The sequence below is a fragment of the Vitis vinifera genome, chromosome 14 (genome assembly GCF_030704535.1).
Source record: "Vitis vinifera cultivar Pinot Noir 40024 chromosome 14, ASM3070453v1".
NCBI lineage: Eukaryota > Viridiplantae > Streptophyta > Magnoliopsida > Vitales > Vitaceae > Vitis > Vitis vinifera.
Window position 1 is genome coordinate 4,972,990 of NC_081818.1, and position 25,748 is coordinate 4,998,737.

A 25,748-nucleotide genomic window follows, 5' to 3' on the forward strand; every position below is an offset into this window, starting at 1 on the left:
CCCATTTAGATGTTTCGGATCCTAATGGGAAAATTGACCATCTAATTGGTGATGGAAATGTTTGTTATGATTAAATGTTATGTTTTTATTTAAATATTTGCAAATAAGTTTATTTTGTTATCATATTTGAACACATTGTTTATTGTTCATATTTTATAGTTTATTTCACATTTTATTATTTATCATTTAAATTCTTTTCTTTATTTATACTTGAAGATATATGGATCTCTCTCATACCTTAATCCATCACTACAATTAGTTTGATTATTGAAATACTTTCTAGTTTTTTCATGTATAAATTTCTCCATACTTATAAAATCAAATGTGTGAGATACTTATGAAATATATAACTTTAAATTATATTTTCATATTTGTTTTATTGTGTTATATATGCTCTAATTGCTTTTACACAAATTATTAAGTTAAGTTATAATTGATGACTAATATTTTTTTCATTGATTTTAACTATTTCTCTATGATAATATTTATTCAATTCTATAAAAGTGAAGTCTTTATGACAATGTCTTATGATTTGTTACTTTGATGAAACTCTTGTCTCATTAATTGCACAACATTGATGACAAACAATGTTAATACTATATAAGGTGATAGAAACCTAATTAAAAGCTCCAGAAGAGCTTATACTATGTCACTAGTAGTATTTGATTCCATGTGAATGACATTTTTATACGATGATAGATCCAGAAGAATCTTATAAGACCAACTTGGTCCCCCGGGGTAAAAGGTCATATGGATGTACATTATAAAACCAGAAGTTTTTATTTAGTGACTAGTCTACCTATATACTTAAAAGATAGAATGACATGTTGTGCAGATTATCATTTTAATGAGACAATTTTCCCACCGTTAGGAGGAGAAGAGCCAGTTCCAGAAGAAAGTTGTGAAATTATTTGGAATGCATTGACTTTGACTCATCTTGATCCTCATACAAATCAATGTGAACTAGAAGTTCAAAGGATCATTCATTTACAAAATCTTGCAAATCAATTACAAGATGCATTCATTGATATAAAGAAAGTGACAAAGTCATATATGCCGGCTGCAAATACTCCAGCACAGATTGATGTCCCTATAGAACAATTAACAAATTAATCTAAGATATACCTAAAGCGTGGTAGACATGTCGGCTCAAAGGATGTAACTCCCCGAAAGAAGAGAACCCAATAAAAACTTGGCACTCTAAAAGAAACCATCAAAATGACTGATCGGTTTAAAATTGATAAATCTATAGTCCTAGAAGAGGCACAAATAATACAAGAAGCTCCTAAAGAGGCACATATATTGAACAAGAAGCCCTTGAAGAGGCATAGGTACCTGAAAATTTGTGAAATCTCAGTAAGTTATGTATGCACGGGAGGAAAATGGGATCAAAATAATATTATTATTAACAATATTTTCACTTTCCAAGTGGCCTTCGATATCATAAGAAATGATGAAGATCCTGAATCACGAAATTTGGAAGAATGCCGACATAGAAATAATTGGCCAAAATGGAAAGAAGTTATATAAGCAAAGTTAAACTCATTAACAAAATGAGAAGTTTTTTGACTTGTAGTCCAAACACCTAAAGATGTAAAGCCTGTTGGGTACAAATGGGTATTTGTACGAAAACACAATGAAAATAATGAGATCATAAGATATAGAGTGCGATTAGTAGCACAAGGTTTCTCGCAAAAACTTGGTATTGACTATGAGGAAACACTCTCTCCCGTCATGGACGCAATCACATATAATTTCTTAATTAGTTTGGCAGTCCCAAAAAGACTAGATATGCGTCTCATGAATGTTATTACAGTATATTTATATGGATCCATGGATAATGCTATATACATGAAAATCCCTGAAAGGATTTAAATTGCTTGAAGCAAATAGTAAAAAGCCTCGTAGCATGTACTCAATCAAGTTACAATGATCCTTGTATGAATTAAAGCAATTTGGACACATGTGGTACAATCGCCTTAACGAATACTTGCTAAAAGAAGGACATATGAATAACCCTATATGCCCATGCATCTTCATTAAGAAATCAGAAACCAAATTTGCAATTATTGTAATGTATGTTGATGACTTAAATCTTGTTGGAACTCCTGAAGAGCTCACAAGAATAACAAATTACTTGGGAAATGAATTTGAGATGAAAGTTCTTGGAAAAACAAAATTCTGTCTCGATTTGCAGATCGAGCATTTTCCAAATGGAGTTTTAGTACATCAATCAACATACATTAAGAAAGTTTTGAAGCGTTTTTATATGGATGAAACGCATCCTTTAAGTTCTCCAATGGTTGTCTGATTACTTGATGTGAAAAAGAACTCATTTCGTCCTTGCGAAAAATGATGAAGAATTACTTGGTCCTGAAGTATCATATCTTAGTGCTATTGGTGCACTTATGTATCTTGTTAATTGTATACGTCCAAACATTGCTTTTTATGTCAATTTATTAGCAAGATATAGTTCCGCTCCAACTCGAAGACATTGGAATGGTATCAAACATATATTGCGTTATCTTTGCGGAATTACTAGTGTGGGTCTATTTTACTCAAGGGAATCAAAGCAACAATTGCTTGGATATGCAGATGCAGAATATCTTTCAGATCCATATAAAGAAATTCTTGCAATTCATGAAGCAAGTCGTGAATGTGTATGGCTAACGTCAATGATCCAACATATTCAAGAAACATGCGGACTACCTTCCATCAGAGGCAATGCAACCAAGTTACATGAAGATAATGTTGTTTGTATTGCACAAATTAAAGGAAGATTCATAAAAGGCGACAAAACTAAGCATATTTCCCATAAATTCTTCTATACTCATGAGCTCCAAAAGAAATGTGAGACCAATGTTCAACAGATTCGGTCATTCAATAATCTAGCAGATCTATTCACAAAGGTGTTACCTTCGACCACATTGAAAAAGTTAAGGTATGACTTTGGAATACGAAGATTGAGAGATCTACCATTTGAAATGTTGAAGAAATCATAATCATGTTTACATAAGGGTGAGAATGATAAAATGGATATACTGCACTCTTTTTTTTTTTCCTTCATCCAGGTTTTGTCCCATTGGATTTTACTGGCAAGGCTTTTAACGAGGCAGTTATATTAATCCAAAAGAATATTATACTCTTTTTCCTTCACTAGGGTTTTTCCCATAAGGTTTTTCCTAGTAAGATTTTAATGAGGCATATTCTTATGATCATCCAAGGGGGAGTGTTATAAAATATGAGATTATGTACCTCTATGGTAACTTGTGGATGATCATCCATAAATATCTTGTGTAACTCCCTATAAAAGGGAGAGACCCTTAATGAATTTCAATAAAGTTTTCTCGTGCATTCTATTCTCTTCCTACATTATGATTTCTCTTTCTTGTTTTCTTCTTCTTTCACTTTATAATTTTACAACAATAAGTGATTTTTTTTTTCAGATTTTTAAATTAATTTTTTGAATTTTGTCAAACACATTTTTTTTTTTTAAAAAAAAACTTTTTAAATTAAAAACGCTTCCTAAAATCACTGTCAAATATAATCTAAAAGCCTGTTTAGTAGTAATTTTAGGAAGTGTTTCTAACATTTATAACATTTAAAATTTTTTATCAATTAAATGTTAAAAATATTATAAATATTTCCTAAAATTACTGTTAAACACACTCTAAGTTATGGTTAAAGATTAAATCCTAAAATATTTTTTATTTAATAAATAATTTATTCTTTAGTTTTTATTACATTCAATTATCCACTTTTATATAAATGGATGATAGAAATAATAGAAAAAATAGTAGTGCATATACCATTATTCAAAATAAAAATCTCACTTAAATAAAATTTGTATGTTATTTCAAATGATCTATTTAAATAAAAATCTAGAAAAAAAATCATTACACAATGTATTAACTTTCAAACAAAAAATTGTTAACATTTTTTGTGCTTTAAAAAAAAATTGAAAAATTTTCCTATTCCCTCAAAATAGAATCAAACCAATTCCCATAATGTTTTTTTGGATATTTCTCAATGTCAATGTCCCGACTATTCACAGAAATTTGGAACGTAAAAAGCATATGAATAAACAATGAAATTTCTAACTAACTTATTAAAATTAGGTTTTTATATTTTTATGTTGCTACAATTGAACACTAAATTTTTGGCTTACAAAAATTAGGTCATGATAATATATATGACTCACAAAAGTGAATTGAACTGCTTCAAAAACTATAGGGACATTTTATGCAACAACTTTATTTAAGAAATAGTATTTTCAAAGAAAAACTATAGGTGCATGGGCTTTCTTTAGAACAACACAAATTTTCTTGGGCACATAAGAATTTTCCCCCACATGGATGAATCAAAGGCACCAAAGAAAGGCTGTCATATTCTATGGCTACTAGTAGAAGCAGAACTATTGATCTAAGGAAAGTGAAATGAAACCAACCAACCAGTTGGTTGAGAATTTAATAGAGGCGAGCATGAAATTAAAGGGGTGGACCATGTTGATGAAAATCACTTCTCTGAATTTTGCCTCAACTGCCAGTCTATTTTGGACTACTACTTGCTCCATGGCTTAGGCAACCAAGCCAATTTGCCTTGCTCAATCACACTCATAAGCTTGGAAAGAAAATTTTAAATTATATTGGAGCAAGTGGGAATTGTTGGATGTGTTGAGGATGTTGAACAAACTCAAATATAAAATAAAAATATAATCAAAATATGAATAAATAAATAAAAACTTATTTGAAAAAAAAATGTGAGCAAAAAAAAAGAAAAAATGATTGACACGTGAATAATGTGATCTAAATACATAGTTTCAGTAAGACACCTTTTTTGTATAGTGATATATTATTAGAGGGAATGAAAATAAACAAAAATAAACAAATTATTTTAACTTATTTTTTTATAATTAGATTTTAGTTTTGTATAAATTTAAAAATAATTATATGAATTTATATTAATTTTTAAGTAATTTTTTATATTAATTTTTAACACCAAATGTTATAATAAAGATAACTATTTTTAATTCAAAGAAATGTAAGAAAAAAAAAAGGAGAAATTTGCCATAAGCATCCCAAAGTCATATCCATTCATAAAGTATAACCTTGATTTTTTTCATTTTTATAAAATTAAAATATTTAATTATCAAGTTTTGTGGAAAAACATTTTAATAAATTAGGATCCGTTTAGTCATATTGTGGACCTCGCATTTCGGCTCAATGCGTTTCCCACTCGATGGCGAGCTCGATTTTTATTTGAAAAATTGATTTTATTTAATTAAGAAAATGACTTGGAGTCGCCACTTATTTTTGTTTTATTTTTAAAAGGGTAAACAAAATAAGAAAGAAAAACCTTAAGTGTGACTCCTTGTTTTGGAAAAGGTGGTCTGTGAAAAACCGAATCGGGTTCGGAGGTCAGGTTACTCATTGGGAAGGTACGGTAAAGACCGTAGCACCCCTCTAAGCCCCTAAAGTCGGGTCTTTACTAATAAAATAAAGCAATCATGGCAACGGACGAGTAAATCAATGAGTACCCAGAATAAATCATGCACACGTGAGAATCAAGATATGCTTAGACAATTATCAAAGTGAAAGTAGGTACGCACCTCGGCAACGAGCCACTGTGCGCTATCAAGAGAGAGGTTAGTGCACAATTAAGGAATAATAGCATACATGTCAGAGAGCAGGATAAATAAATCATGTATGATAACCAAGTCAATCAATCAATTATAAAGTCACTTATGTGGGGCCCCCACCAAAGCCCGTTTATTTTTGCATGATTTAATTCTATAAACTCCATTATTCAAAATTACGGGATTGAATCTATGCTTATTTTAAAACATTTTAAAAAACAGAAGAGTTGTGAAAATTGCTTGCCAAAAAGAAAGATGACAACAAAATTTTATTGGAAATGGGACTCTTAGGTGATCTTAAAAACTCTAAGGATGAAAGATAGGATGCTTTGAAATGGTTTAAAAAAAGAAGTTATAAAACGAGGATCCGGACATGTCTGACGAGAGAAGTTGAATCGCCCCCCTCTCCCATCCGGCGTCAGGCGTCGGATGTGAGACGTCCGGAGAAGGTGGGACTTCGGCCGGATAGGATTCCGGATGTGAGACATCCAGAGAAGGCGGGATGTCAGCGGACAGAATTCCGGATGTGAGGCATCCGGAGAAGGTGGGACTTTGGCCGGACAGGATTCCGGATGTGATACATTCGGAGAATGCGGGACTTTGGCTGAACAAGATTTCCGGATGTGAGACATCCGGAGAAGGTGGAACGTCAGCGGACAGAATTCCGGATGTGAGGCATCTAGAGAAGGTGGGACTTTGGCCGGACAGAATTCCGGATGTGATACATCCGGAGAATGCGGGACTTCGGCCGGACAAGATTTCCGGATGTGAGACATCCGGAGAAGGTGGGACGCGCTTGCATGAGAATAGAGATAGGGGTCATGCAGAGTAAAGACATGTGCATGGACATAAACACAATGGGCAGGCCACCAGCAGACGTGCCTCCACGTCTAGCCGACGAATATGCCTGGTAACATGCAACCTCGGGTGTTTGCTGACTGTGAAAGCTTGGAGAAAACTGAAAAGGCTTGTTCTCATCATCACTGAAAACCCAGATTCTAGCCACAAGGTTAAGAGCTTTGAAGCTTCACGGAAAGCAGCTGAGACTTTAGAGCCTTGAGTATGCACTCAGGGAGGAAAAGAAAACAAGGGGATAACAGGATAGCAACAAGAAGAAGAACATGAAGACTTTAACCAGCATATCGGACCCATTTCATCATTTCATCCATGGGTCTAACATCTAGTGAGTTAAGATGGAAAAATACTCGTCAGAATAGGGCATAAAACACAGCAAACTCTTCCAATATTCAATCAATAATCACCAAAACAGAACAACCCAACAAGCGGAAATGAAGAATCATTGAGAATCAGACCTGGACAGTCTGAAAAAAAATGGAAAATATACAAAAAACAAATGGTCATACCTGGAGATCTCCCTTCTCAGCTCTGTGTCCTGGACTCCCCAGCAACTCTATGCTCCTCTGTTCTTAGCTTCCTCTTCAAGTTCCACCAATACTCTTTCCCTTAAAACCCTCTTTCAGAAAAACCTCCTCCCCCCTTCTTCCTACAATGTCGTCACCCCTCTCCCTTTCTTTCTTTGGTGTCTTTTCTCTGCAAGCCACTTTTTTGCCCTTCTATTCACCGGTCAGCAAGCATGGCTTGCCCAACCACTCTCACTGCTGCTGCACGCCTGCTGCAGCCGACATCAAGCCCTCAGCTTCCTGGCTGCCTGTCCCATCTGGCCGGGATTCATGGTCAGAGAGGGGGGGTCCCCCTCCCAGAAAGTTCCTCCACTTGTCAAAGTCCTGCTGCAGCTTCAAAAAGCGAGGTTGATTCCTTATGGCCACTAAGGATGTGACAAGTGGCCCGTTGGGATAGTGACACCTGACTAAAAATGTGATCTACAAAAACAATTAGAGAAAAAGTGACCCATGCCTAAATGGGAGTCTACACATATTTTTTTAAATTTATTTTTAAAAACCATTTTTAAATTAAAGAACAAGAATTTCATAAAATACAGTCAAATAGGCCTATATTTTACTTTTGTTTTTAAAAACATGTAAAAATAATTCCTACTTGTTATTCTTTATTTCATTTTATTTTTAAAAATTATTTATAAAAAACAACAATCAAACAATATTAGGAATTTTAAAAAACAGGTTTTTATTTTTAAAAATAAAAAATAATTTTTAAATCATATGGCCAAACAAGCTCTTAGTATTATTTTTATTTTTAGCATAATTTTAGTTATTATGAGTATGATTAATAGATTTGGTAACCTTTCCACTATCACTAGCACACTTCTATCACATCCTCATCCTCCAACCCCACAACACCCACCCACTGCATGTTCCATTATAATTAATTATGAATTACATGACTTAATTTGCCTACAATTTTATGAAGAAAAATTCCATAGAAAGAAATTTTTTTTTAAATTATTTAAAAACTTGTAATTTTTTATTTTTTAAAATTTTCTATATACAAATTGAATATATTTAGAAAAATACATCTCATTTATTGTATCATGATATTATTTTATGGATAAAATTGATGTTTTCTCATAATACTAGATAAATGGGTAATAGGACTAGGCAAATAATTTAATCACAAGAGAAGAATCTCTCAATCAGCTTAAATAATGGGATATATATATGGTTAAATAATGGGATATATATATGGTTACGTAAGTTGATTTTAAATGATATTATATTTAAATTATTAACTTAAATTTTATTATTTAATTTTTACTTTAAGTATTAAAGTTGTTTGATAAATTTAACTTAAAACTTATTTTAAATCATCAAATTAATATATTTATCTTCATAAATTATAATTAGGGCAAATGAGGTCGAGTAACAATGGAGGTTGTGGAGTAGTAAAGGAAATCATTAAGGTAATTAGGATAGATAAGGGTAAAAAGGTAAAATAAAAATATGAACTTAAAAATATGTTAATTGTTTTTACTTGTTACTTAAAATTGTTTTATATTTAATCTACTTAATAATTTAAATTAAGTTATTAAGTTACTTTAAGTATTAAGTTAAGAGTATTTGATAAAACTTAATATTTATTACTTAATTACTTTAGTTAACTTTAAGTTAAATTATAATTAAAGTCAAAGAAGTCAAATAATAATGAGAGTCGTGAAGCAATAAAAGAGATGATAGAAGTAACATATGGATTTAAAAATAAATTAATTGTTTTATTACTTAAAATTATTTTTAACTTTAAGTTATATCATTAAGTTGTTTTATCAAATATAATTAATATATTTAATAACTAAAATTGAGTTATTAAGTAACTTTAAGTCATTAAGTTGGTTTACCAAACACCCACTTGGTGTATCAAATACCTAAATGAAAAATCGAAGGAAAAAAAAAATCTAAATAATATACTTAATATAAAAATAAAATATCTTAAATCCCATAAAAAAAATTAAAATATTTTTTAGTTATAAATTTTAAGAAAACAAATCAATATTTATAAATCTAATAATAATTACTTGTATAGAAATTATTTATTAATTTAAATATTAAATATTATTTATTATTTTAATGAATTTAAATGTAAAATATATCATAAATATTCTTTAAATACATCAAAATATAATATATTAATATCAAAAGATAAAACCTTAATTATATTAGCAATTCAAAATATTACATCATAAAAAATAAAAAATATATAAAAATACTCACAATTAAAAAGATTGTTTATCAGCGAATAATTTTAATATGACATTTTTAGACAAATGATTCCACTCCACCTTCAATTCATTCCTTTATTGTTTTATTATGTCATAAAAATTACATAATGTCATATCAAAAATAATATATATATATATATATATATATTTATTTATTTTTTATTTAGTAATGCTATTATTAAATTCACAAAATTAAAGAACTTATCATCCAATTGTTGCCAGCCTGATACAAATGAGGGTTTTCTGTGGTATTTTTAAAAAATCATAACATAAAAAATTAATTCTAAAATCACAATACTCTTAAATTTCAAGTAAAACTTATTTTTTGAAAAGATAAAAAATATGAATTCGTCTTTTGAACATACAAATTCAATGTAAAATATTATAAGGTAAAAGGAAAATCCGTCTTTTTGAAATACAAATTTAATACAAAAAATAAATTTGCCTTTTAAAAATATAAAATCATTATGAAAAGGGAGTCCGAGAAATGATGAGTTTACTTTATAAATATATATATATATATATATATATATATATATATATATATATATATATATATATATGCCTAAAATTATAAATCTCTATGATTTTCAACCGTAAGATCATATTTGTAGTTAGATTTATTTTTATCAATTCTCACCTATATTCTCATCTCAAATCCCTAAACTACCCGCATAAGATAATTTTATTTTTTATTTCTTTTTTAACTATAAATCAAGATAAGATCATAAAAAAATTTAATGTCTAGTTTTAAAATTTTATTATAATGAAACTATCCAAGGATGAATAGGTAGCATTCGAATTAATCTCAAATGAATACTTTATTGCTAATTTTCGGTTTGCTCCTTTGAATTAATTATTTATTGAGAGCAATCATTCTCATGTAAAAATAAATAAAATCACTCATACAAATAAACATCAAGATATAACAAAGAAAAACTGTTATCAATCTTAACTGCCAAATCATTCGTTAATTATGTAAAAATGGTATATAGTTTTACCTTATTCCCCTTAATTGATGCTTCAAAACTCGTATTAAAGTTTTGCAATGAAATTTTTAATCTTTATTGAAGAAATACATTAAATATTTTAAAAGTTTGAGAGTGGAAGATCAACCTTTAATTTCGACCATACTTTATTAAGATTCATAAAAGTCTACACTTATTTTATATAAAATATCTCTATTTATGTCTTATAAATCATTTCTAAAATTGTAGAGAGTTTCCTAATTCTAACAAATATTATTTAAAGATAAATACAATTGGACTTTATAAAAAAACATTCCAAAATTTTTGTTAGTTAAAACACAATTTTAGAAATTACCAAAAATAATTTTTTGGAATTAAAAGCATAGTACTAACCAATTTTAGGAAATTAAAGTATTATTTTCCTAATATTTTGTATTAACCTTTATAAAAACTTTACCAAACATATATTTATCTTAAATTTTAAGATTTCAAATAATTGAATCTTAATTTGATAAGTTCGAATTGTGTTATCTTTTACCATATTCTCTTTTATTTTTGCTTTTATTATACTTTTTTTTTTCCTCTCAAAATTTTCAACATGGAAAAGCAACGTAAAAGTTGATGTTATTTTCTTCAAATATTTATAAATTCTTAGAACAAGTCAAGAATTGATCAAACAAAATATTTGAGCATCATTTTTCCTTGAATTTTTTTAGACGAAAAAAAAATTATTTTCATTTGCTAAATTATTATATTTTAAGATACAAGAAATAATAGTAATTTATTTATTACGAAAAATATTATTAATTTTTTCAAAAAAAATAAATTCAAATATATCTTGCTATTATTCCTTTTTTTTTTTTTTCTCGTGACCCAAGCTATCTATTGGGCCTTGTATCAACTTTCAACTTCTACTTACAATCCAATATTTGGGCCCCAGCCCATTAAAATACACCAGTGACAAGAGGGCCGACACATGTACTTCGCCACATTGTTCTCATTGGACAAGTGTTCAAAAGGCGCCTTTTCCTTGGATAAATAAGAAATGCATCCTTGTCAATATCACAGCATAACCACTATATAAACCCCTCTACTCCACGATCTCAAGCACACTCTTCACGTCCTCCCTATTTCTCTCTCCACATTTCTCTGTCAGTCAGATCCATGGCGGCTTTCGCAGGAACATTTGTCTCTGTGCAGCCTCGTCCTCGTTTGCTCCGCCAAAGCCTTGTATATCACCTGCTCTCTCTGATTTATGGTTTCGATTCTTGATCTGTCTTTGTTTCTGGTGTTTTTGGAATTGATGTGATTCTTGTGTTATTTCATATTTCTCTAGCTCGTAGTGATCGAATCGTTTGTTTTCCTAGTTTTTTTATTCTGTTAATTGGAGAGATTGATCTGATTTTTTGAATCATGGACAGTTTCTTCTCCATTTTAGCTGGAAATCTGTGATAATGTTGTGAGGATGTGCTGTTTGTGCTTCTCGGGCCTATCGGATTTGAATCCGGAGATTTGTTTTGGTTTTAAGTGTATGATTGCATGCGAGATTCTGCTTGTTTGTGAACTTCATATTGACGCAGTTGCTTTCAATCTTAAGCATAAGGATTTCCAAATGACTAGAGAGAAGACTTAGCCCCTCTTTAGCATGCTTTTGGCTACTAAAATCTCTTTTCCACGGACCGAATCACTTTTTAGAACTTCTAATGTTTTTTAGTGAGGTTGGGGGAAGACGGGTCTATTAATGTGTGCATTTATACAATTTTGTATTGGGCCTAAAGTTTGCAACTTGATAGAAAGGTTATTATTTTAATCAATTAAGGTTTTTTACATTAGAAAGACTTAAAAAAAAAAAGAGAAATAGCAAGTTCTCTAAGAAGAATTTTGAGGAAGAAATTAGAGATGCCTTTGCTATCCCTATGCTGTTCCTCTCTCAGACATACACAGGATTCTTCAATTCTAATTCCTTATTTTTTTAACCTTGGATTCTGCTTGTTTGCAAAGCTTTTGAGTGTATTTGCAATTCAGGGGACAATAAAAATTGATTATAACTCTTGATATTCATGTTGCACTACTTAACCTTCTAATTGACTTTGTAATTCATGGGCATCTTATGTAATGTTTATTTTACTTTATTTTTTATTTTTTAGCTTTTACATTTTTTTTTTCAGCCTATTCATGGGTTGATTTACATCTTTCTTCCTCCCCTTCTCCCCTCCTGTCTCCTCCAAATAGTTGAATGATATTTCAGAACTTTGAATAACACATGGATGATGTAAATGTGTTATGTCATTAAAGCCAGCCTGTTGCCTTTACTCTGAGAGATTCTCAACCTGTAATGTTCAATTTCAATGAAATAACCACCAGTCTACTTGAAGACCTTAATTTCGGAACCCTAGTTTCAAATCTACATTGGATTGATCTACGTCATTTCTTTTTCTAAAATGTAGAATTTTTGTCCATGTTAATGCAGCTTTGAAGACTGCTATTACTTTTTTTTCTTTGATTAGATGAGGGCTATCATTAATTCCTATTTCTTTCTTATATTTTCATTTGGTCATATCATGTGTTTCATATTGTAAGTTTTCTTCTTTCCTTTTGAGGGGAAAGAATATTGTGGATATTAGTTTTTTGTTTGCTAATTAATAGGGGAATGAATGTTTGTGCTAGAGGTGACATACTTTCTTCTGTTCTTTTATTTAGTGTTGATTATTGATTTCTGTTTCTTATGTTTGAGCAGGCAACAACCAGTATCTCCAGTCTGAAATCACTTTCGTTTTCTAATCGAGGGGGAAGGCTTACATCACAGCATCTGCCACTGCGCTTAAGGGTTTCTTGTGCTGTAGGTTCTTTAACTGATTGTATCTTCACATTTTTATTATTTTATGCATATAATACACAACCATGACAAGGCACCAATTTTGAGTCTGTAAAAATGTTTTACTGAAAAATGCTATTTGACTGGCATTTGGTTGACATGAATGTTTATATTCTGATTCAATGTTCTTTACCACTAACAGTTTAGTCATTTGGAATGGTCTATGTTTGGAACTGAGATGCAAAACATGTAATTAAGACAGGTTCTAATTTGTCATTTGGAAACTTGTGCGGGTGCCTAATGCATATTTATTTGGTTGAACTAGGTTAATTTTGAGGTAAATAAGACAGGTTCTAATTTGTCCAAGATGGGCCCTAGGCTATATATATAGATAGATCGGAAAGAGAATACTTCATTACATGATGTATCATGCAACCAACAACCCCAGGATCAATTGGTAGTCCTTTTCTTGAGATGTGGAAGCACGTTCAGATGGACATAATTAAACAAAAGTGCATGTTTTGGAAGGTTTATACTATCAATAATACTATTTTTTGGGATAGTGGACAGAGGTATTTGCAACTTTTAACAGTCTGCTAGTTCAATCATAATCAAATTGGTGTGCCCTTGAAATAGGGAGCATATGGTAGGCATAAAAAGAAGTACATCTATGTCTTTAATCTTCGTCAAGTCACCAAGCCTCCTCAACAACCTGTGAGGAAAATAGGGGCAGGCTTTGTAAATAACTATGGCTTATTTAGTTATATTTTACATGTCTTATCAGCAGATAGGAGACTTTGCATTAGGTTTACATTTTCTCATAGTCTTGTACATCTTACATCGAGTAGGATAAATGCACTAGTAAGTATTATGTCTCTGTGATTAAACAATGATATGAATGTCAATATCCTTGAGCAGGCGAAACCAGAGACAGTGGAGAAGGTGTGTGCCATTGTCAAGAAACAGCTTGCATTACCAGAGGACTCTGCAATTACTGGTGAATCAAAATTTGCAGCGCTTGGAGCCGATTCTCTTGATACGGTATTTGACAATTATCCATAAGTATCCTAACTGTTTCCTTGAGCTATTTTCTGTGAAATATTCATCCTTATGTAACCATGATGGTTCTTTCCCTGGCTGGTTGAATGAATTGTATTACCCACTGTTTTTTTGCCATGTCTATTTTCAAATTCATACTGCCAATTGCTTCCTCTTGATTTTCTCAAGCAACAATGTAAGGCAGTCAAGAAGAAATAAGAAGACTGGATTTTCTAATTCACTCTGTTGCTCCTCCAAAATAGCATATCTTAACCATTGAAACAGTTTGGCTTTCTTCTCTCTAGAAACAGCTGGCACATATGTGCTATTTCAAATTTTCAGTTTAGTGGATCTTCAAGGAAGCAATGATCTTTATTGACTTCATAGACATATATCATGAGAAGGAGCATGCATATATGGTCTTTATTGACTTACAAAAGGGATATTATAGGTTATTTAAACACATTGGTGTGGATGTGCTCCAGCAGGTGATGGAGCTATCAGAAATGTGGAGAACTAGTTGAGTTATATCTTGAGGCTTTTAGCGGAAGCTAACTACCTAATAGCTTAAGCTTTTGGATTAAAATGGTAGTTTAATTTTGGTATTAAAGCCTTCATGTGTGATAGGATGCTGCTACATGTGAAAAAATGTTAGGATATTAGCCTAATTGTTGGTTGGCTTAATATATACATTGTTGGTTGATTATAGACTTTTAGGTTAGAATGGTAGTTTTAACATTAAAATTTAATTTCCAATCATGATACATTTTCACTGTGTAGTTGTATATGCTTCCTGTCAATCAATGTATAGCTAACTGTGCTTATATTACAAGTGATTTCAAGGCTTTTGGTGTTTGGTATTTGTTGTTTGTCAAAGACATGGTTGTGATTAGTTGGGTTATAGGTAAGTTACATGTTAAGGAGGTGCCTGCCTCAGTATTAAAAGGTTTCAGAAATGCACTACAATGAAAAGACCAAAAAGAACAGAGAGCAAGGTTGAGAAAGAACATGGTTTCCTATTATTTCTTACTTAGTCGATATATGATTTTGGATAAAGCAAAATGGGTTTGGATACTGTTATATTGAGTTAGAGGGGGCTTGAGCCCTTATTTATGATTGACCATTTGGATATCTCATGGTACTTAAATAAACATTTTGTTTCACATGTGGAGCCTTGACAGGCTCCTCTCTTTCTTAGATTTTACCAATGCTTTCTATAAGGAGTGTAGAGTCCCATTTTTTCCCCTTTGGCTGTCCTAACATGCATCCTTGTGTACAATGTTGCATCCCTTTTGTTTGGTGCATTTGAATATAAATATGTATTTGTATGTATGTATAATCAAAATGCACATTATACTGTCCTTTGAAAAAACTTTCAGAAATCATAAATGCCATGCTAGTAGAAATGGATGTTTTTGTTCTAGTGGGATATCAAGATATACTCTATAATCTTCATTTTAAAAATGTTCTATTGCAAGAGTGCTTATCCTATCTAATCAGCGTTCCCTGTTTTGCGCCCCCCCTCCCTCCCTCCACCCCCCTCACTGTAGATTCTGGCTCTCGCAACATGATTTGCTATGTTTGATGTTCGTTTCTGATTCTTGATTGGCCAATTGCTTTTTGGTCTTATATCTCACCATAAATTATTATGTTTTCACCCATCTTTAAATGTCAGTTATTACCAATTGTTGTTTAACCCAATGGTCATGCCATGTGTTATATAGGTGGAGATCGTGATGGGACTAGAGGAGGAATTTGGTATCAATGTGGAAGAGGAGAGTGCCCAGAGCATTGCAACTGTTCAGGATGCTGCAGATCTTATTGAGAAGCTCATTGAGAAGAAGGATGCTTAGAAGAAACAGAGAAATCCAGAGCTGGAGGTTTTTAAACCTTACCTGGCATCTCTTAGTAGCCTTCTGCATGTGGAATCTCAAGCATTCCTGTTACAAACTTACATCTTTTTGTGTGTTGCTCTTCAGTACTTTTTAAGTTATGCCTGGATTTTCGGTTTCATTATAGCCAGAGCTTAGCATGATAGAGTGTCTTTGGTTAGGGTATTCATTTTAGTAAACTAAGCATTGCCAGATTCAGTTCAATATGAATGGTGCGATCTGCAACATTTTGAACATTCTTCGTTCAAGCTATTTCCTGCAATTTTATTTACCAATTTGAAATGCTTGCTTATTTATTGGGGGTTTGTAGGCATGCCTAAAGGGCCACCGTTTTGGTTGCAAGCTTGCAGCCTCGTAGGCATGTTATTTCACAACCTTACAATCTGGTTACACTACCATTAGCAGTATAACAACTTACCATGCAAAACATTAACCCAACTTTTCACCCCTTTTCCTTTTTTCAATAGGCAAGCAAAAATGCTGATAACAGCACTCAGCAAACAAGCCCATCATGCACAGGGAAAGAAGGGAGCATTAGAAAAAATAATTCCCTCTTAACTACCAGCCAACCAATTTTCAGCAGTGGGAAAGAAAAAGGACAAATTTGAGCACTTGATGCTGATGCTTCCTCACTTTCAAATGTTTCTGATTTCTAAACTTAGGGCAGCAATTCATCCATTCAATCCATTATGCACTTGATACTATATATATATAGCCTATAAATTGACAGAGACTCTAAATCGCTTTCCATATAGTCATGTTCGCTTTAGAGTTTGCTATAAAACAGCTCTTGTAAAATGATAAGAAACAGCCAAGTCATTGAAACATTAATCAAACCCTCTTTTAATTCTCTTAAACCACCAAGTCCAATGGGGCCTTATTGTTTATTTACTTTTATATACAGTGTAAAAACCAGAGACCATCTTCTGATTCAGAAAGTGCAGTTGCATCACTCCCAATCAGCATCAAAGAAGCCGGCATCTTTCATCTCAGAGTAGTATACATTCTCCAAATGCAAATCTTCCTCCTGTCATCACAGCACACCCAGTCATAACCTATAGCGAATCTAATCAATCATAAAATAGAGTATTACATGGAATGGGGCAAAACAGATTTCAAAGAAATAACAGAGGAACTTGCAAGGGATGGACATCCGATGACCTGGAAAAAGTCTGCTAGAAATGTAATATATAGAAGGGGAAGATAAAAGGCATGGTAGAAAATCATTGTAAGACCATATAACCTGCAAAAAAAATTAAAGAAAAAATTTAGTATCTCGACTCAATAAATGCCAGTGAAATTCTTTGCTTCATAGAAAAACTAGATTGAGGAATACCAGAACCCAAAACCAGCCCCATTTCCTGTAAGCCCACAAGCAAACAATGCTAATGCATTCAAGCAGCACATGATTGTGATATATTTGTAGAATGCAGGTCTTGCTGCATCAAAGGAAAGAAGAAACAGACTTAAATTTAGTGATTAGGTCTTCAATATGAGGCAAATTCAACTTCAAAGACAAGGCATATATTAGACAATCTCACCAGGTAACCTCTCTCTCCATTTTGAGTGGTACATGAACAATATGAAGCCATAAACAGCAGTAAGCACTAGTTTGTGGACAACCCACAAGCCCCATTTCACCCGATGTGATTGATCATTGTTGTCAATAAACAATGGGACCCCAAATCCAAATAGGTAAATGACCTGAAAAGAAACAGTATCATTACATTATAAAATATTGGGGAAATATTCTAGATTTGTTGTCACAAAGCATGGCATGAGAACAGAAAATTGTATTACAGATGTTGTAGAAGGGGGAAAGTGTGATTCAAAATTGCAGAGGATGCTGGAGCATTTAAGTTGGTCCACTAAACTACAGTTTGTCCCCATACAGAAAATTAGAATTTCTGAGATCTGATATTTCTGAATTCGTATATCCCTTCTAGTGAGAAGGGTGCAACAGTGGCACCATCTACCCACTTCACAATGTAGTGTGCCATCAGTACAGCCACAGAGAAGGGAGCTCATGCTCCTTCCGTGTCAGATTCCTAATATCATAGACAGATCAACGGACATACCACATATACAAAATCATGAACATATCAATGATTTAGAAAGAGTAGTTATGCATCAGATGTGCCACTACTAGTAAGTTAAAAAGGTTAAAATATGGTTAAATCAAACTTCCATTTTGTCATGAGTATGAAGGCCAATTTTCGCATCAACAGTAAAGGTGGGGTTGGGAATAAGCTAATTACAGAAAAAAAAGGGTAGCATGTGAACAACACAAAGCAAACAACCAAGCATATAAATGTATTGTGACAGGAAGATATTGACTCATTAAAGCCAGGTATTAGGAGAGCTTATCCTCACAATTTACAATATAAACCAATTATAGTAATGGTAGCTGGTACAAGTTACACAAAAAACACAGCTACTAAGATCCCCAATTATGAAGCCACCATCAAGAGCTTCAGACATTAAAAAGAAAAAGACAAAGATCAAATTTAATGGCAATGAAACCAGAAAGCTAATGGAAGCCATCTTTACTTTGGAAAAAAAACAAAATTTACTAATAACAATTACTAAATATCAATTTGTTGATGAAGTAATTACATAAAGAGAGAGAACTCAAGTAAAAAAATGAAGAAAAAGTTATTGTCTTCCATCACTCTTGTTCAACTAACTCAAACTAAAAATATTCTAATTGACTTTTAGAAACCAAATCAAAATCCTAGTTTTTGGAAACTTTCCCCCAACTTTATTTTCCAACAGCCAAGAAAGGGATGGAAATGTTTAAGAAAAGCACAGAATACCTTGAGGAGTAGATCCAAACCAATAATAAGTCCTGAGACAACAAAAGTTCGCGTTAAAGCTTCCAATCCACTTGCATAATTTCCTTGGAGTAAAAAGGCCACCAAGCTTACTTCCAGAAAAAGCATCCCAGAAGTTGTAAACAACGATAAGACATTCCATGCTACTGCCTTCTCAGGAGTGCATTCCCATGCCTGGAACAATAGAGGAAGTCCAATTAAGCAACAACTATTAGAAAGCCTTAAATCTTGTAACCAATCCACGAAGTGATGAAATTCCAGTCATCAACATCAGGCATTAGCATCCCAACTGCATTTTAGATAACACATGGAAACTAGCAAATGGTTTCATATATGACAATTTTCATAAATTAGGAACTAAGTACAGGCTATCCCCATCCCTACACCTCCACAAGGGATTGAGGCACAAGACCAATCCTTGCAGATCACTTGACCACCTGCAAGCTGAGTGATAAAGCAAGCCTCAGCAGAGTTGAACCTGAAACTAAGGATAACATTTTATGTGTGGTAAATGGAAATTTTCACACACAAAAAAAAAAGGATAATTTAGGTGATGTTTAGGTACATTTCTTTTTTTTTGCTTTTTAAAAATAAAAAGTTCAATTCCTATAGAATTTAAATTTCTGCTTTTTGGTATTTGTATTTTGTATAGGAGTTTATATTTAAAATAAATAAATAAAGTGTATCCAAATGCTACTGTATTTTCCTGCAGGGGCAGTTTCAAAAGAATTACCCTAACAATAACAGACCCAAGAGAATGAACAGTACTCACCTATAAGGTTGACATTATTTACATAAAATGAGAGCATCGTATTGGAATAACATAAGAAAAGATTTTACGTAATTAAAAAAGAGCTGAGAGGAAGAGGGTTCCTTAAATATGACTGGGATTATTATCCTAAAGTTTTGTTTGATTTGCATCGAATTGGAGCTGAAGCTCTAGAATGGGAACCTGAAGCCCCAATTCGAACTCAAAAGCTTGATTGCTTTGAGTATGCAATTGCAGACAACAAAATTTTGGCAAGCATTGAATCAACATCAGGTCAGTCAATGATCAATTCAAAGGACTTCTCATTGGATCTTAAAAATTCAACAAGTTAAACTTACATTTGGTATGGGCTCTGCTGTATATAGATCAGCTTGACAGTTCAAGACATGGATCACTATAATCTTGTGAGTGATGGATTTTTTTCTCCAAGTCATTGGAATTCAATTTTATTTTTATTTTTTTATAAATAAGAGAAGGGTGTATAAAATAACACAAAAAGCGCACAAAACTACACGGGTTCAAATTCAAATGTAAGAATTCCAAATTAAGAATCCCAACCTTGTCTATAAATAGAGATCCTATTCATTGCAAAAGGTCTTCTACAAGCATTGTACATATTTTTACAGCTAAGCATCTATCACCCATCAATGGAAGACCAACGAGCACTTAATATCTACGTGCAGATTCTTTTGCTCACAAGCCAAAGATCTGCCCTCCATGAGAAAATACTAGGGAAAATATGTCATTGGTGCATGCTGAGATCAAGCTTCACAAATCCCCAATCAAACACATTCTTTAATCTTCATAAATTTAGAAGATCAAAAGAAGGCCTTCAGATATTATGCCCAAGCATAAGCTTGTACAGCCTTTGAATCTAAATCAGGTAAGGAGACCAGATCAAAGGATGTTTAAGAATACATCAGAGATTGAGCAAATTGCAGACATTTCTTTTACATATTAATACAACTTGCTATTGCTCCATGCTTTTTTATTCTTTTGGTTTTCCATTGTGTATACAGGATGTCAATGGATTGGAATTGAATGTAGTTCCATTGACTCCAACCCATAGAAACAAGTCCACCCAAGCAAGATTTCCAAATTCTACATAAACAAAGTTCCAAATCAAGTCCAGTCCTATCCCACCAGCACAGCCTAATATTTAGTTGCATTAATTTTAGAATGGAATGCATATAATGAGCTGAAGCATCCACAGATGAAGCCCACTGCATGGTTTCAAGATGTTTGATCAATTCAAATATGCTGTAAGGCTTACCAGAGGAACACATAGCTTGCTCCCTACAGTAATGTGTCCATGGAAATTTTATACAAGGGACCCAATGCAAGAACAAAAGGAATACAAGAGAAAGGCAAGAGCAATAGCCCCTTCCCTTGCATAACAGCAAGCCAATGGGTCTACCATAGACATAGTCACATCACTTAAGCCCACTCTAACCCACTCCAAATATAAGTATCATTTATTCAAAAGTTTTTGTAGATTGGTCCGTACCTTTCTTTTTTCTTTATTTGTTTTTCTTTCTCTCTTTTCTTTCCTGTCTCTAGAAAATTAGCCCACATGTAAAATTACAATAAATGACGTACTCAGATATATTCACACTTACTAAAACAAATGAGCTATTACAAATTATGAAAAGTAGAAAATCTAAGCATGTGCCTGAAACATGTCTTACTGGTATGACAAAATGTGCATGTCTGCAGAATCACAGAATATTACACCCCTCAGCAAGATTAGTTTTGTCAGTGTTCAATAGTTTGTGACTTTTGAGCTTTCAACCCACAGTCCTAGTTGAATGAAAGAAATGCTCTTTCCCCCTTTTCTTCCCTTACATTTCTGTGCTAAAATCCTTTCTTATTTCTACTATTTTCTTTTCCCACATTTTCCAAGCCACCAAACCAGTCATAATCGAATTATCAACCAAACTAATCAGAAAACACAAACCTGAAGGGAGCACCAAGCGAGATTGAGCAAACTAACGAGCCAAAGACAGCCATAATAAGAAATCATGATATAAGATCGCCCATGTGTGAGCTTCGTGAAGCTCTTCCTTGCCTGAAACCCCAAGTACAGCACGAATAGAGCCGACGGAACAATCAAAGCAACATTATGCCAAAATCCATGACACTCAAAGAGCCATCCGTAGAATCTCGGACCATAATTACCCTCCTTTAGCGTCAAATTATACTTTTCTTCCTGCAAGGTTAAATTCAAGACCGTCGAAAGCGGACTCTCCGCAACCCCTTCAAGAGATCTCATTCTGATCCAACCAGCAGCTACAAACTCATCACACAAAAGCCGAATTCAATAAAATCTCAAACCAACTTCGGATATAGATACCCTAAACCCACGTTCGGTATAAGAATCAGCCACAAACATGAACCGCACACAACAATTCAAGAACCCACCAAAACCCTAACCCCAGATTTGTTGAAAAAAAAAAACCTAGGAAATCCGTAAGAAACCCGACGCAAGGAAACCCTAACCCAACCTTGAAATAAGTTGAAGAAAGAGCGAGAAACCAGATGGATATGTAGAAACCCTAATCCTAGCCCTAACCCTAACCCTAACCCGAAGGGCTTGTCGAAAAAAAATTATAGGCAAATTCAGAGAGAGAGAGAAAGAGGCTTAAAGTGGAGAAAAGGTGTTTGATAGTTTGTTTCGATGATAACATATGGAGAGAAATGTGGTGACAAATATGTTGCGGCACGTCATAATTTTGTTATTAAAGCCATTATCATCATGCCCAAATATTATATTATAGGGAGAATTATGTTTTGGGGTAGATGACCCTAAATTAATAAAAGGTCCATGTAACTCTTTAAATTGAGCTCAAAACTCAATGAAAGTATGAAAATTGAGTTGAAGGATATCATCTTTCAGTATTTCCAAAAATGCCCTTTGTTGATTTTGAGAAAAAAAATTAATATTTTTGAAAAATACTTTTATTTAATTTAATATTTTTTATTTAATTTAATATTTTTAAAAAATGCTTTTATGTAATTTAATATTTTTTAAAATACTTTTATTTAATTTAATATTTAAAAAAAAATTTAATTTAATATTTTTGAAAAAAAATATTTAATTTAATATTTTTGAAAACTACTTTTATTTAATTTAGTATTTTTGAAAAAAAATATTGAAAAAAAATTATTTAACTTAACTTTATAAAATATTTTATATATGTTCTTAAAATGTATATTTGTCCGTTACTATTTCATATCCTTCAACTCAATTTGAAGAGTTATATGGACCTTTTGTTAATTTAGGTCTCCATCTACCCCCAAAAGATAATTCTCCCTATATTATACTCCTTTGCATATTGAAATATATTTAAGAAACCTATCTTAAAGTATACAAGATAATTTAAATTTGATATAAATTATTTTGAAACTTATCCACCTTTAATTTCTTTGTTACGTAGGATTGCAAGTTCAAGCCCAAGATGAATTAACAAATCCTAGTCATCCAACTTTTTAACCCGAGGTCCTTAACATAACCCAATTCTAATCAAGTTTGTCCGACCTTTGGTTGGAAAGAAAAAAACTCAATCAAGGCCTAATATAAGTACAAAAAATAATTGCAAATTAGGTTTGAATGTCAGAATATGTTCAAGTTGGATTCTATCGAGTTGCCCAAATCATGCCTAGATATACAAGAGAAAAAAAAATTTTAATATATAAACAAAAATTTTCATTAAATATAGAATAATTCTTTTTTTCTTTTCTTCTAATCTCCTATTAGGTGAGGTTTTATTTAGGCTATTTTAGTTATTCTAAATTTTTTTATATATGGTCACCTTTCTCTCTCTCTATATATATATATTGTGATTTGATATTTATTATTTAATAAGATTAAGTTAAATTATATTTAAATTATTAACTTAAAACTTATTACTTAACAACATAAAAAGTGTTTATAATGGGTTTAAGGAAAAGAAAGGAAATGTGGTCTTTAAGGTTTGAATGAGTGTGGGTGATGAGGGTCAAACAAAAAAATGAAAGGCCAAAATTTATGTGGTGTTTGTTTTTTTACTTAATTATAAATAGAACTGTTGGTACCTCGCGTTTTTTATGATCCACGTAGTTGCCAGATGGATGGACGCGTGATCTCAACTCATAAAGGTTCTTGATCCAGTCGTCATTCCTGCAAGAAGGCATCCGGACAGGGTGTCCGGACGCACCCTCCGATGGTGTTGTTAGCCATGGTAAGAGAGAGATATAAATCAGTTGGCCTTTTACTAGGTATCAAGAGGTTACCAAGGGATCATTACCTTCTTCTTTGTCTGAAGGCTTTATATATACAACTTCAGGGGTACTGTTCCTCTCTTTAATGGTGAGGAGATATTTTATGTTTGTCATGATGACATTCGGAGGCAGCATGGTCATCGCCCCCCTACTGGCGGTTGTCAGAAACCGTGGTAGGTGATGCTGCTGTCTAGAGATCGTGGGAAGTGATCATGTAAAATGATCATGGGAAGTGACTTGTTGTCACCTCAACCCGTCCTTTCATTCTGTAGATGATGGGACGTGGGTCATGGCTGGTTGTCGTGATAGCGTGTAAGACTTGCTTTACTTTAATTGATGATCCGGACGATTATATCCGGATGGCACATGCTGATTATCCGGATTGTATAGTGGAGCGGATACATTATGAAGGCTGTCCGGATGTCTATGCTCTGTCAGCGTCGTTTGCTCTTCCTTGGACAGAAGAAGCTGAAACGTCATTTGCCTTTCCTTGAGGCGGTCCGGATAGGAGAACCATCATCATGCGTATCCTTAGGGGAATCTGGATGATGATGGTCCGGCTGATAACACGTGTCGCGTGTCACTGTGAGGTGCGTGCCACGTGTTTCCCAGAGGGAGGGGTCCCTACATTGCCCCCCTTTTTAACTTGCCTATTTTGCCCAAAAAATGGGCGGGTTAAAAAAATAACTGGCTTTTTGAAAACTGAAGCGGTCTTTTCGTCTGACTGGGCCACGTGGCGAGTGGGGGTGCGGAAGCCATAAAAGGCATTTATGATGAGCCGCCGACTCTGGGAATTCCCAGGCAGCATGTTGTTTCAATGATAGCGCTGTTTGGACGTTTGGCTTTCCGAGGGCTGGTCCCCCTATAAATAGCGCACTATACTTTCTTTTTCATTTTTTCTACTGCATTCTCTTGAGGGCCTTTCTTCTTCTCGCTTTTGTTGCGTCCTTTGCTTTTCTGAGAGAAAAGAGACTCGAAAGCTCTTTTGTTCCAGTGATTTTGTATCGCGACATTTGTTTGCTGCTGGTGATTTTGCATCGAGACAGCAACCTTTCTTTTTCAAAGCTTCGTTTGGTACGTGTACTTTTGCTGTTGCTGCTCCTTTTGTTGCGTTTGTTGGTTCTTTGGTCTTGGTTTATGATTTGTGTGGGCTGTGTTTGGGTAAGTCGCTTACGACTGTTTGTTTGGCATTTGTTGGTGTTCTAGGGTTCTTTGAGAGTTTTTTCTGACTGCTTTGGGCTAGGGTTTGTGTATTTTCTGGGTTACTTGTGTTTTACCCATTGCGCTTCTTTGTATGTAGATTTTGTCTTTGTGGTAAGAGATGGCTGCAAAAAAGACTGTTTCATCTTCCCGGGCTAGCGAGGTTAGTGGAAAGGCGATAGATAAGTTGGATGCGAAGGAATTCCGGGAACGGTTCTGCATCCCGAATAGCGTGGCTATTGAATTACTGAATGGGAGGGTGCTTGTGCCTTCTGAGAAAGCAGAAGAAAAAACCATGATCTTCTCGAAGGAACAATTCAACGCGGGGCTCCGGTTCCCTCTGCCGGCGTTGTTCAAGGAGTTCCTCCATTTCACCCAGATTCCACCCGTCTTCATTCATCCCAACACCGTCCGGGTGCTGATGGGATGCAGCATCATAAACATGCTGTACAACCTCGACCTCACGCTGTTGGAGGTGTTTTTTGTGTATTCTTTGAAGAAGGTAAAAAATGACATCTTTAGCATGTCTGCACACCTGCCCTCCCTCCAATTGGTAACGGAGCTGCCAGATTCGACAAAGGGAGGGGCGACGGGACACGTGGTGGTCCGGGGTGCTTGGGCGGGGCTTTTGGAGCATCCGGCTAGACCTTTCTCTCCAAACTACTCCTTGGTGGTTCCGGGTAGGTTT

At 33.4% G+C, this 25,748-nt stretch overlaps 2 protein-coding genes across 2 annotated transcripts; one reads left to right on the forward strand and one right to left on the reverse strand.

Moving 5' to 3' along the window:
* The first annotated feature begins 11,299 nt into the window (after positions 1–11,299).
* Positions 11,300–16,233, forward strand: LOC100257302 (acyl carrier protein 1, chloroplastic-like). The gene is made up of 4 exons (XM_002269140.4): positions 11,300–11,482; positions 12,990–13,091; positions 13,986–14,108; positions 15,830–16,233. The coding sequence occupies exons 1-4, from the start codon at positions 11,417–11,419 to the stop codon at positions 15,956–15,958; spliced, it is 420 nt and encodes a 139-aa protein (XP_002269176.1). The 5' UTR covers positions 11,300–11,416; the 3' UTR covers positions 15,959–16,233.
* A 487-nt stretch (positions 16,234–16,720) lies between these two features.
* Positions 16,721–22,360, reverse strand: LOC100264088 (protein CANDIDATE G-PROTEIN COUPLED RECEPTOR 2). The gene is made up of 6 exons (XM_002269032.3): positions 21,558–22,360; positions 18,814–19,005; positions 17,539–17,701; positions 17,334–17,436; positions 17,159–17,240; positions 16,721–17,024 (listed from the first exon to the last, which is right to left on the reverse strand). Exons 1-6 carry the CDS (start codon positions 21,870–21,872, stop codon positions 16,947–16,949), a joined length of 933 nt encoding a protein of 310 aa, XP_002269068.1. The 5' UTR covers positions 21,873–22,360; the 3' UTR covers positions 16,721–16,946.
* Between the last annotated feature and the right edge of the window lie 3,388 nt (positions 22,361–25,748).